General features: G+C 44.3%; 1 protein-coding gene across 1 annotated transcript in view; it reads left to right on the top strand.

Moving 5' to 3' along the window:
- The first annotated feature begins 460 nt into the window (after positions 1-460).
- Positions 461-12,168, top strand: part of TEDC1 (tubulin epsilon and delta complex 1) — a 67,894-nt gene continuing 56,186 nt past the window's right edge. The window contains exons 1-3 of the mRNA XM_039556128.1: positions 461-619; positions 1,541-1,619; positions 6,967-7,169. Coding sequence (XP_039412062.1) covers positions 461-619; positions 1,541-1,619; positions 6,967-7,169 — 441 coding nt within the window. The remainder of the gene's footprint in view (positions 620-1,540; positions 1,620-6,966; positions 7,170-12,168) is intronic.

Raw genomic sequence — 12,168 nt, 5'->3', positions numbered from 1 at the left:
CGCATCACAGCCCGCTGAGCAAGAGGCAGGCAGGGATATCTGCAGACCTGCTGCTGCCAAACCCTGCGCTCTCCCATCGTCCGAGAAGCTGTTCTGACTACAGCAGAGCTGTTTTTGGAAGAGCCGAAGCCGGGTTTTACACCAGCTCTGTCCACCAAGAAGGGTGGGGGAAGCTCGCAGGGCTTCCCCGCGTGTTTTTTGGCGGGGCAGGAGGCGCGTCCATGGCTCAGGGCACGTGTGAGCAGTGGGAGGTGACATGTGTGGGGGCACTGCCTGAGGAGGCCCGGAGCGCTCTCGGCCCCAGCCACGCGCGCAGGCGGAATAAGCCCCGGGACCATCGGGCGGTCCGGGAGCCGCCGGCAGGGACAGTGCCCCTCCCCGCGGCCAGGGGGCGCCGCCGCGGCCGGGCGGGGCGGAAGGGCGCTCCCGCCGAGGCCGGGGAGCGGCGGGAAGCGGCGGGATGCGGGGCCGGCAGCGGGAGCAGCACCGGGAGCAGCGCGGCCGGGAGCGGGGTCGGGCGCTGCCCGCTGCCGTCGGGGCGCTGTGCCGGGCCCTGCCGCCCCGCGCCCGGCCCGCCCCCGACACCCTGCGCCGCGCCAGGTTCGACCGGCCGCAGGCGGTGAGCGCCGGCCGCTCCGCCCGGAGACCCCCGCCCGCCCCGCGCCGCCTCCTGCGGGGCACAGGCACAGGGCAGCGGGGAGCGAGCCCCGAGCGGGGCTGGGCCCGGGGACGGGGTCTGGATGGCAGCGCGAGGGGCGCTGAGCCTTGGGACAGGCACCTGCGTGCGGGGCTTCGCTGTGGTCCCGCTTCGGTGTGGGCCCAGCTGACACGTGTTAGGGAGCTCTCAGCAAACTCGCTGCTCTGGGAAGGGTTTTGTCTTGCTGTGGTTTTAACTTAAGGCTTGGTATTTCACCTTGGTCTGCAACACCTTTCAGTGTCACCCGAGGTTTGCTGCCCTTTACTGTACCCCAGCTTGGGTGTTGCTGCTTTGCCTCCGAGGCCTCCAGCTCGCACACAGGGTACCTCCCTTCCTCAGCTATTTTAAGGATTTTACGAGTGTTGACTGAAATTCCAGCTGCAAGAATCACTGAGTTTGTCACCATGCTGTCCTTGCATGGCCAAGAAATGATTCCTAGTTGCAGCTCATTCTGTGCTGCCTCTTGTTTGTGAGTTTTTGACACTGTCATGGTCAGATCTTACCAGTGTTCGAGTGCTTGTTTGGCTACTGGTGAGTTGTGCCATATGTGGTTGTGTCAGAGCACATTTTGGAATCCATGCTCCTCTATACGTGTCTCACTGTAGAAGTGCTGGGTCTTGCTGTACAGCCAGCATTAGCCCTTTTCTTCCTGGGTGCACCTTTCTGTAGATTCTGTGTTCATGCAACAGGTAGTACCTAAACCTACGTAATCAGATGGTGCTGGCTGGATGCAGGTGTGCTGTTCCATGTATGATGTTCAGATATGGGCTTAATTGCCTAATTAAGAGTAAGTTATGTGGCAGATACTTCGCTGATCTCCCGTTCCACCCCTGTCTTTTGCAGAGCCGGGATTTCTGGAGGCTGCTCTATGTGCTTCTGAAACAGATCCACGGGAGCAGGTGGACAGAGTCTGACGCCATAGGTAACGTGGTCAGTCTGGCTGCCTGCAATTTCCATCTGTCCCAGGGAAGGACTGGGACTAGTTTTGTAGCACCTTTTATGTGGCTCCTTGCTCCCTGTCTTGAGTGCTCCATTTTGAATACCTGTGCCACCAACGTACTGGGCACCAGGTTTACTGATGAGTAAATGTACTGTGAGGTGGGTTTGCTCCTCTTTGATGTGCTTTGTCCTGGAAACGTGGATGTTTCCCCAGGCTCTTGCATCCCTTTGACATTTTATTGCAGGTAAATATCTGCAATGATGTTATGCATTCTCAGTATTTGCAAAGACAGTTAGAGGAATAGATTTGGTTTTCCTTTGATTCCTTCTTTTCCTATTCCATGCATGATTCTGTTGGTACTTTTCTATCCAGTCCTGTGTCAGAGCCATGAATTGCAACATGAGGACCATAAAGGCAGTGTTTTGGATTGAAGTTCTAGACAGAACAAGAAATAGAGTGTGTGTGATTATTCTAGGGGGGCTGTGAGTAATGTCTTTATGGACAGGGCCACTACTCCAGAGAGGAGCTTAATGTAGGTTGGCTTCTCACAATAGCAGAAGACTGTTTACGTCTTAAATGTATGTTATTCCAAGTACACCACCAGTCCCCATCTCGTCTCTTGAAATATGCCTATCTAGGGCCTTTTCATTGAGAATTCAATAAAACATGTCTATCTAGGGCCTTTGCATTATATGAGAATTGTATTGTGATTAATCAAGGTCTCCTCATACCAAAACCACTTAAAATTCACTTTTGCCTTTGAAAGCAAAACACCCTAAACAGCACTGTATAAGCCCCTGAGTAGCTGAGAGTTTGCTGGCTCTGTAAATGGAATTAAAAAAGGTTACAAACTGTGGAATGCAGAGCAAAACCAGCATAGTTTTGCTGGTGGTTCAGCAGGAAGTCCTGTTACTCAGAGGACTTCTGTTTTTCATTTGGCTGTTTTTATTTTTCCAGTCATCCACAATCTGCTGTATATGGCAAGTCTGTTTATTGACTGTCTCCCACAGCATCGTGGATGTGGTCCTGCACATGTGCAACCTTATTGGATCCTGGCTGCTCCCATACTAATTGCCTGTAGCATTTGGGGATGGAATTTCCAAGTGCATGTGGCAGGTGCTGGCTCTAGAGAGAGCAAACACAGCCTCCACTGCTGTATTGTGAGGTAGCAATGTGTGGTTCTGCTCAGAACTGCTCAGCTGATTTTTAGAAACCTTTTTAGTCACAACTTGGTGATTAAAGCTGAAATTCAGGTTGGAGAGCTGTACTGTTTTTCAAATGACACTAATTACTTTTGCTTGGCAAGTGGATGAGTTGTCTGCTGTGAACACAATCAATATATTACTGCTTTTCTTCTCTGCCCCAGCTCTGGTCTCTTGTGTATTTAATGCAAATGAAATAAGCCTTGGGCATAGGCACTAAATAACTTTCTCAGGTTTGTATAGAATCCTGCTGTACAGTAGAGAATTGAAACAGATTCCTCTAATCCAAGTCGAGTGCCTTAGTCCACAGATCAAGCTTTTCTCTTCTTTGCTCTTTTTGTACAACCTCTTAATTACCTTGGTTAGAGCACGGAGAGCAGCAGTTGCCAGATCCCAGAGGACAGCTGTGAGGACTCCTTTGGTGTAAGGGTTACTGTGTGCATAGAAACGGCTTTCTGGAAAAGAGAAGCCATTCTCCAGTGGCCTTGTATCCTTTATTTTTCCAAAGGAAACACTGATCTTTGGCCGGTTCAGGAATTCCATTGAAGCCTGCCAGTCAGTGGTTAGAAAATTCTGCAACTGGCTCCTGGTTTCTTGTTCTGGGAGAATTTTTTCTTCACACAGTGAAAAGCACTTACTGTAAACTTAGGTGTAAACTGTTTGTAAACTCCAGCCCCTTAAACATGTCACAGCAGTGTGTCTCTGGACAGTGGAGAGTCAGAGTAAGCTGTGTGATAGTACTCCAGGCATAATCTTGCAGATGAAATCATGATTAATGGTTTCATGCTGCTTGTTCATTCTTCATGGAGGCTGATGAATTTGGTTAACAACCTGACAGCCACACCAGGTAGCAGTGCAGTATGCATTTTGATAGTTGGAGGAAACATTTCTTTTCTGGAACTGCTGCTCAGATTTTATAGCATGGGAAAGGGGTCTGGAGCTGCAATATATTTTTGTTTGTTTGACAAAGGTAGCAGAAAATGTTGTTCTGAAGCAGTAGTTTCCCATAATACCACTACCTATGCAGGTGTTTCTTGTCTGAGTGCATGAAGTAATGTATGTGTCTGTTCTTGTACTTGGTTTATAGTTCCTTTCCATTTTAGCCCGCTAGGATAGTCCATAGCCCTTATTTGAATATCATCTTGGAAATCACTCAAAATACGTGTCAGGACTCACAGTGGAAGAGCACAGCCTTGAGTATAGTTCTAAGTGAGCTGAACCCTGAGGTTCCTCCCCAGCTTGGTCTCACTTGCTGAATATACTTTTGTAAATAATAAATGTGAAGATGGAGATTAGTTGGAAGGCCTGTGTAGGTCGTTGTCTATAAATTACCTAATCCTAATGCCATAAGAAGATGTCAAAGAGGTGTCTGAGTGGTGTTATCTTCTATCTGAGTGATGTTTTTTCCTGTCTCTTGGTTTCATGTTCTGGAGGAATCCATCTTGGTCCTGGGTGCTTACATAACCTTTACTGCCATTTATCACTGTTGCCTTTTAAGTAGAGCACTCCAGATGTGAGGAAAATAAAGTGACTTCTCTAAGGTCATGGGAAGGCTCTTTGAGCCCCAGTTCCAGATCCATGCTTTGGCTGCTCACTCCCAGTTCCTGACTGATGCACCAGTTATGCCCTCTCCTGTGAGGGCAGTGTGTTGCAGAGGGAGACATGAAAGAGGGGGAGATAAAGGACCAGAACAGAAACACAGAACACAGAAATTCAGGTGGTGAATTGCCTTGGTGGATCTTGCCTGAGTGATATATCAGAGCAGGGAAATGGTGATTAAAAAAAAAAAAAACACCTGACATGCTCTCCTTTCCGCCACTTTGATATGTGATTTTTAGAGGAGCTCCTTGAACTGCAGATGGCAGCATGGGATGCTTGTTTGCTTTGAAAAAGGAGGAAAGCATGAACTGATCATCCTTCCTTTTGGAGTATTTCTGCCTTTACCTGTTATGGCAGTTCCTTTCTTGACAAGTGCACACAAAAAAAGGACAGGACAACCTGAAAAAAACCCTGCTCATATCAGAATGTTCAAGAGTGATCAAAATAAAATCTGTAATATCTCCATGCTCCTCTTGTGCTTGAGGGATTGGAGTGCACATCTATGGCAGGATTTTTAGCAAGCCATAGGCATTTCTGCCACCATAACGTGGGGAAGGGAAGCTGCTTGTTTCATTCACAGGTTCTGTGGAAAGAGCAAATGGAGTGATTTAGGTCTTTTGCTTTGTAAAAATGCCTAAACTGCATCAAACTGTAGATTCCTCTAGCTCCACCCAGCTGTGACAGCTGTCAAAGTGAATGCCCAAGGGAAAGAAAAGAGCAAATCTAGATGGATGCTTTCACGCGGTGGGGGAATATTCCTTCAGCCTCTAGTAGTTTACATCTCAGACTTTCCAATCCAGAGAGAATACATTTGTGTTTCATAACTTTCCGTGAAGTCCTGTTCTGTAAATCCAGTTCCTCCTTGAGCCTGGGTGACTCTTAAGAGTCCACAGTGTCCCACAGTGAGCAATTTCAGAATTTTGCTGCGTGTGTGAAGAGCATCTCATATTGTGGTTTGACTCACTTGCTTTGATGGCTCACAGTTCTTGTATTGAATGTTGTGCAAATAAATTATCCACTCTTGACCCATTGCACAGCACTCGCGATTTTGAAGAGTTTTGTCATATCCATTCTTGCTCATCTTCTTGTCCTACTTCATTGCTTCTTACAATGCAGCTGTTCTGTAATTGTCCTTTCTCTTTATTTCTTTCTAAATCTTCTGTAGCCTTTGTGGGAGTGAAGAAATAAGGGTCACGGTGGGTATTTGTGTTCTGTTTAGTGTCCTTTCTAGGTTTCTCACATCGAGTTTGCCTTTGGATGCATGTCAGAACCAATTGTGACACTGTCATTAAAAACTTTATCATGTGAGATTGTGTTCCTGAGTCCACTGATCAGTTCCAGGCTCATTCTTATGTCAGTAAAGTTAGGAACGTTTCTTTCTTTGAGCGCGTAATTTTTCATTTTTTCTAAAAATACTTTTATCTGTCATTTTAAAGCATGGGCTCAAGGTTCTGCAGTCCTTCGTGATCTGCCTGCATTCTTTACTACTAATATCACATCAGCAGCAAGTTTTCTGTCAGTGTCACATTGTCCAAGTGTCATTTTGAGTTGTTTGAACAGCAGCTGTTTAGCACAGAGCCCTCATGTGAAACCACTATTTGTTCCTGCCCTCTGGTTCTTGTCTGCTGGGCACTTGTCATTGATTCAAGGGCTTTTCCTCTCCCTCCACTGCAGTGCCTTGGTTTCTTTGTGCAAGCTGAATCCCAGTGGGAAGTCTAAATGTCTTGAATTGGTTGAATCTTCCTTAATCACTTGCTTCTTGTTGCCTTTGGAGAATTCCAGAAACTTTCTGAGCAGGTCTTCCTTTTACAACTGTTGGTTCTTAGCCAGTATGTGTTGTTCTCATTGTCCTCCTAATTATGTTCTTTATTCTATTTTTGACTTAGGACAGAGCCACGGCTTACTGTGCAGAACCTTTTTTAATAACAACTTTCTCTGTGTTTCCTCAGTATTTTACAGTCCTGCAGTGCCTGTCTTGTAGCTGTCAGGTAACATTTGCTGGTGTGAAGGAATATGGATCAGAGCATTCCTGAGAATTTAACAGCCCATGTGCTGTGCTGCATTATCTCTGCTCTCTGGTGCTCAGAGATTTGCAGCAGGCTGTGAAACTCCTATCTCTAAATTCCTGTTTCGTTCAGGAGTAAAGTGATTCAGAGTGTTTACTAATTCATAGTATGCTTGGTGACTCATAAAAAATGAATAGGTGAATTGGAGTCCTGTTGTAGTGGGGTTGGCTAGTTACCTTTGTTGCCTTTGTTAATTTCCAAGAGGCCATTACTGGTCTTAATCCCAACTTTGAATTTCTTTTTTTCCCTGAGCAGTAGTTCCTGTAATCAGAATGGGGCAGCATAAAGAAGGCTTTTACCCTTTACCTCCTGCCCTTCACCAGTTGTTGATGTAGACTGAGTCCCCACTGTCTTCCTGAGGCTGGATGAAAAATATTACCCTCAGAGGAGGCAGCAGTTTCTGGAACTGAGTGGATAAATGCATTGTGTGCAGTGTGTTATTCTCAATTGTTTTCTTTTCAGATACCCAGATCAGGTTTGTGAAGTCAGCGCTGTGGTACCATGGCTATGACAGGCCACAGCTCCATCAGCTCCCCCCCGATGGCTCCGTGGGAAGTCGGGAACTGCTGTTGGCATTTTCCTGGCTGCTGCACAGACTGGGCCTCTTGGAGCAGCTTCTGGCTCGGAACAGAGTAAAGACTGGGGATGAAACCTCTGTGTGCACGGTGAGCATGGTTGTGTCCTTCCACCTTACCCTGTCCATGAGTCACGTTCTGTGACAGCAGCTGTGTTATCACCAGTGTGTGATGGGTGGTACCTTGACAGGTAAGTGACTTCAGCTTTAAAAAAGTCTTACAGGAGCCAGCATCTGTTTTCTTTCCCTTCTCTAAGCTTTCTATGTGCAGGTCATCTGGGTTCTTTATCAAACTCCCACCCCTGCCTGAATTCCCTGATTTCTATTTCCAGTCTAGGTGAGACCGCTGTGGAGGAGTGCAAGTAAGTGAATGTCTTTAATCTCTCTACTTCTGAGTTCTGAGCTCCCAGACTGAACCATGAATGGTTCTGCAGGGCAGGCAAACAGGTTAGCAGTGAATGCTGGCTGTGCTGGCACTGGGTAGAGCAAGTAAGGGTAAGGCAAATAATACTTGTTACAAACAACAGGATCTCAGATGGCAGCTACTGCTCTTGAGGTAACTAATGACATTTTAACCTCTTTGAGAGCACAGTGGAGTATGTTTTTTCCATCAGTAAAAAGCTCTTAGTACACAGAAAGTCTTTTCTAAGTAACCATCTTCTAGTCAGACACTCATTACTTATCAGCCTGGTTCAAAATGACAGGCTCACAGAATTTTTTAGTTTTTTTGTAAAGGACACTGTAGGTCAGAAACCCTACCTGCTGATAATCTTGTGATGTCTAAGGCCTGTGGTCTTTCATGACCCCATATATATTTTTCCCTTAGGCTGTAGGCTGCCTGGTTTTCTAGAGCCTTTTTAGGGGACAGCAAAGCAGGAAAACAAAAGTTTGGAAAGCTGCAATGTAAAAACAGAAGGAATACACTTGTACAAATGGAAGACAGTTCAAAGGAAAGAATCCTCTTTGTAACAACATTATAAGCAGTATTTTGAGGAAAGGAACCACTCTTGCTGCACTACAATTATTTGCTGCACACAAGAGGGAGCACAAGAGGCTGAGCTGTGAGTGGCAGTGCCATGCACTTATGTGAAGGGTGCCTTGAGATTTCAGAAAAAAACACAGTGCTGGAGAACTTTTTACTTCAGACCTCTATTTTACCTTTTACTTGTTTTTCATCTGTGGTGGCAGGTTTTTTTGTGTCATTAATTTCTATTACAAAAGAGTGACAAGTGAAATGTGACATGAATTCAGGGAATGGGGCAGCACCTGTATTATTTTCTCTGAAGGCTTTAAGTTTTGCATTTCCCAAAAAGGGATGAAAGAACTATGATAATACAATGTTATCTCTTACAGCCACACATATTGGTGTGTCTTTCACTGCAATTCTCACCTCCTGTACTTGTGTTTCTCAAAAAGCATGGAATGCATGTTAAATGTTTTTACCCAATAATTGTCCAAAACGGTGTTGGGAAAGGTTTGAGTCTGAAATTTCTTTTTTCAATAGACCAGGCAAAAATTGTATAGACTGGAAGTTGGAGTTAGCTTGTGTACATAAAGCTCATTGTATTAATGGAAACATTTCTTGTATGGCGTTGATCCAGCAGTTTTCATGCTCCAATAAATAGATATTTGCAAGGCAAAAGAAAGAAAAAAGAATGGAGTTACAGCATAACTAGTGGGTTTTGTGATTCTCCATCACAAGAAAGTTAAAACAAATGGAATTTTGAGGGAGAGGTCTTATCTTTTATTTGATCAACCAGGCATTGCAAAACCAATAAATTCAACCTTTAAGAGCCAACCAAATGAAGATCTAGGAATGCACTGGCAAGGATGTAAGGCGGCAATGGTGGATGAGGAGGAGATAGGTGGGTAACACACCTCATTTTGGTCAGTAGATCAGCTCCTTGTAAGCCACTCATGAAAGCCTGTTGTTCGTTTCATAAACCTGTTACAGTTTTTTTGTTGTTAGATACTATTATTTGCTGGCTGTTATTTTGTGAGATAACCATGTGGCAAAGCCTGCTTATCAGCCAGACAGTGTTCAGCAACAGAGCCCCAAAATCTTAGAGAGGGGGAAGGTGAGGTTTTTACTTTGCTACCTGACATCTTGTAAGCTAACACACCAGAGATGTAGTCTCTGCAGTCTTAACTCTTCTATTTAAGTAAAGTGAAGGAAAAAGGTAAAAGAGGAAAAAACCTTCACTCAGGAAAGATCTGTCTCAAAAAATAGAAGAGAGAAAAGGAAATGCTCTTTAAAACAACTGAAATGAAATTCTCGGTTGAGAACTTGAAAAATCTTCCACGGTACGGAATCTTCAGTGATTACAAACAATTGAAAATATTTTCCTGAAGTGGAATGTTGCAAAACAAAAATCCATGAGATAGTATTTGGTTCTGTGCATGGCTGAGATCTCTGCCAAAATGAGCAAAGCATGAAAGCCAGTACTTGCTGGAAAAGTACATCTGTTGGTCTGCTAGTGAGAAGAAACTTGGAGAGAATCCTGACCCTTTGTCTTCATTTAAAAGAAAAGGAGTCTCAATAACCGTAGGCATAGCTGTAGTTCAAACTGATATTCGTGTGGTTTGCTTTTAAAATTTTGTGTGAAATCCACAAAAATGAGCAGGGTTTGTTGTGTGAGAAAAGAGAATGGAGCTAATCCCTAAATTAAGTGTGCAATCATTTATAGATCTAAATTCAGACTATTCTTTCAGCCTAAGTTTGAAACAAAGCCTAAAGCCTGCTAAATTGCTGTTATTATGCCAAATACTCAACATATTAAGGGCCAATTAAATTAATTAATTTCATTTCAGATACCACACTCTGGCCTTTTTTTCCTTTGCAGTTCCTTAGCAACACAGTTTTCTTCCCTGCAAATTGAACACTTCCATCAGCTCTAAGAGATTTTTAGAGGTGCAAGGGTATTCATGACACATGATGGACAAAGAGCTCAAGCTCTGCATGGAATTCTTAATCTTTAGATCCTGAGCTGGGAAAAGCTTCCACAAGCTTACTTCTTCTACATGCCCTTAGATCTTCAGAATCAAAAGTTAAGTGATTCCTGAAATTATAAACTCAAAGATGATGAAAGGTGGTAAGAGGTGGTGCTTAGTGTGGCCAATGTAATCAATACTCACTGTGAGGTGGGTGTAGGTCAGGACAGGCGTGGTTAGTAGCCTGGGGTGCTTCTATGGGTTCTATGACTGCTTTTGTGTGTTAGGTATGTGATTCCTTCAGGGCACCTCTTCTCGTGGCCTCCAGCTCCTACTCTTTGGCAATGGTGCAGTCTCCTGAGCAGGATCCTGGTGCCTGTGGCAGGTTGCCCTGGTGAGCAGGAGTGGAGGATCCTTGTAGCATGTGAAGTTTGTAAACTGGAGGGGGAAACAGTTAAAGGAGCAAACTGTGTTGCTGTGCAGGCAGGAGGAGCAGGAGAAGGAGGAGGGGATCCATGGTAAAGTCTAGAGCTGGGCTGCAGTAGTTCAAGTTTGTTCTCTGAATTTATTGTTCTCATCTGTCAGCAGGTTGGTGACTCCAGAAGCAGTAAGTGAAAGTTCAAGCCTTGCATGGGCCAGCTCTTTAGAGGAAGTAATCACTAACTCTGTTGGATCTATAAAGACTTAAGTACAATCTGAATTGGAGGCTCACATTGATTTACCAAAGTGTCTGCTTGGGAATTCTCACCTGTTAATTGCTTTAAAGCACTGGGCCAGTAATTGATGGACTTGGTTTTCAAAGGTTTGTGACAGCCCTTGTGGATTTCCATCTCAGATAGGCAGTGTTGTTGTGTCTGTCTCAATGTCTTCTGTTCCTTTGGTGCTCGTGTACAGGCACATTATTCTCAAATGCTGTTCATTGATTCCTATTCACACATAACAAATCCTGGTGTACAAGACACAGCTGAAAACCTGTAGGTGAAACCCTCTCCTTCACTGAACTTGCAAGGCACACCTGGGGAGTTCTCATTGTCTCTGAGAAGCAGGTAATTGATATAAACTTCCCTTTTTAGCACATTCAGTATTTGACTAATTTATATTTACCTTGCTTTTTACATTTTAGTGATACCATCCCAGCTTTCTCCAAATCTGTGATGGTTTGGGCAGGTAATAGCACTACTCTGTGAGCACATATTCTTTCTGTTTCCAGGGAGGAATACTGCCTGTACTGCCTTTATTTCTACAGCTGAAATTAATCTGTGTGCCCGGTGATCTAATTATGTGTGGAGGCTGTTGAGCTTTTTAAATGGGTGTAGTGATGTTATATCCCTCATGATCATCAGGAGATGTCATACAAACACTGGTTCTTGTTTCCACTAATTCCCTCTGTCTACTTCTGGCCCTCTGAGTGAAATTGGATGCCCCTCCCCTTTTGTGAATTTACAGTAATCAACAAATAGAGCTATTATGTCTCTTATACTTGGAATTCATGCATGTGTCTCTAGCATGCCAAAGTGAACTCAGTTTAATTACTTCTGGTGGGCAAAAATGAAGATAAACATGCCTTCTGACTCTTAGGTTTGCAATTTGATTAATCTCTTGTTTGTCACGGTCTAGTTTGGCTCACTGGCTATTTCCAGTATAGTGTAAGGCTTATGCTTGGTCTAATCTTGTTGAATTGCCTTTCTTTTACAGAAAACTTGACAGTCACTGCTGTTCCATAAACCATGTTATTAGAAGAAAGTGTTAAAGTAGCAGCCAAGCTCGATGTTCCCCCCAGCAGAAAACCAGCAAACCTTTGGCACTAGTTTCAGTGAAAATAAGTTTTCTGCATTTTTTTCCATGTCTTCATCTATTCCAGTGAGGATAGAGGAGGGAATTTTATTAACCTTATTGATTCTGACTCAGAAGCATAATTACTTTCCAGATCTTTATGGGCTATATTAGTCTGTCAGCTTTCATTTTTTGATTTCCTCCCTTACTCCTTGAGCTTACACTTCTATTCTCTTTGTCGTGCTGTCTTCCTAGTAACTCTCACCATTTATGTTTTTGCCCTTTTCCTGCTATTACTGTTGCTGGATTCAGTAGCTGCTAAGGAACACTCTTTTTTTAAAAGCCATCTGTGAAACCTGAACAGAGGGCGCAGGATCCCTGAAGTT

The sequence above is a fragment of the Corvus cornix genome, chromosome 8 (assembly GCF_000738735.6).
Source record: "Corvus cornix cornix isolate S_Up_H32 chromosome 8, ASM73873v5, whole genome shotgun sequence".
In the NCBI taxonomy this organism is placed as follows: domain Eukaryota; kingdom Metazoa; phylum Chordata; class Aves; order Passeriformes; family Corvidae; genus Corvus; species Corvus cornix.
This window is presented reverse-complemented; position numbering and strand designations above follow the sequence as displayed.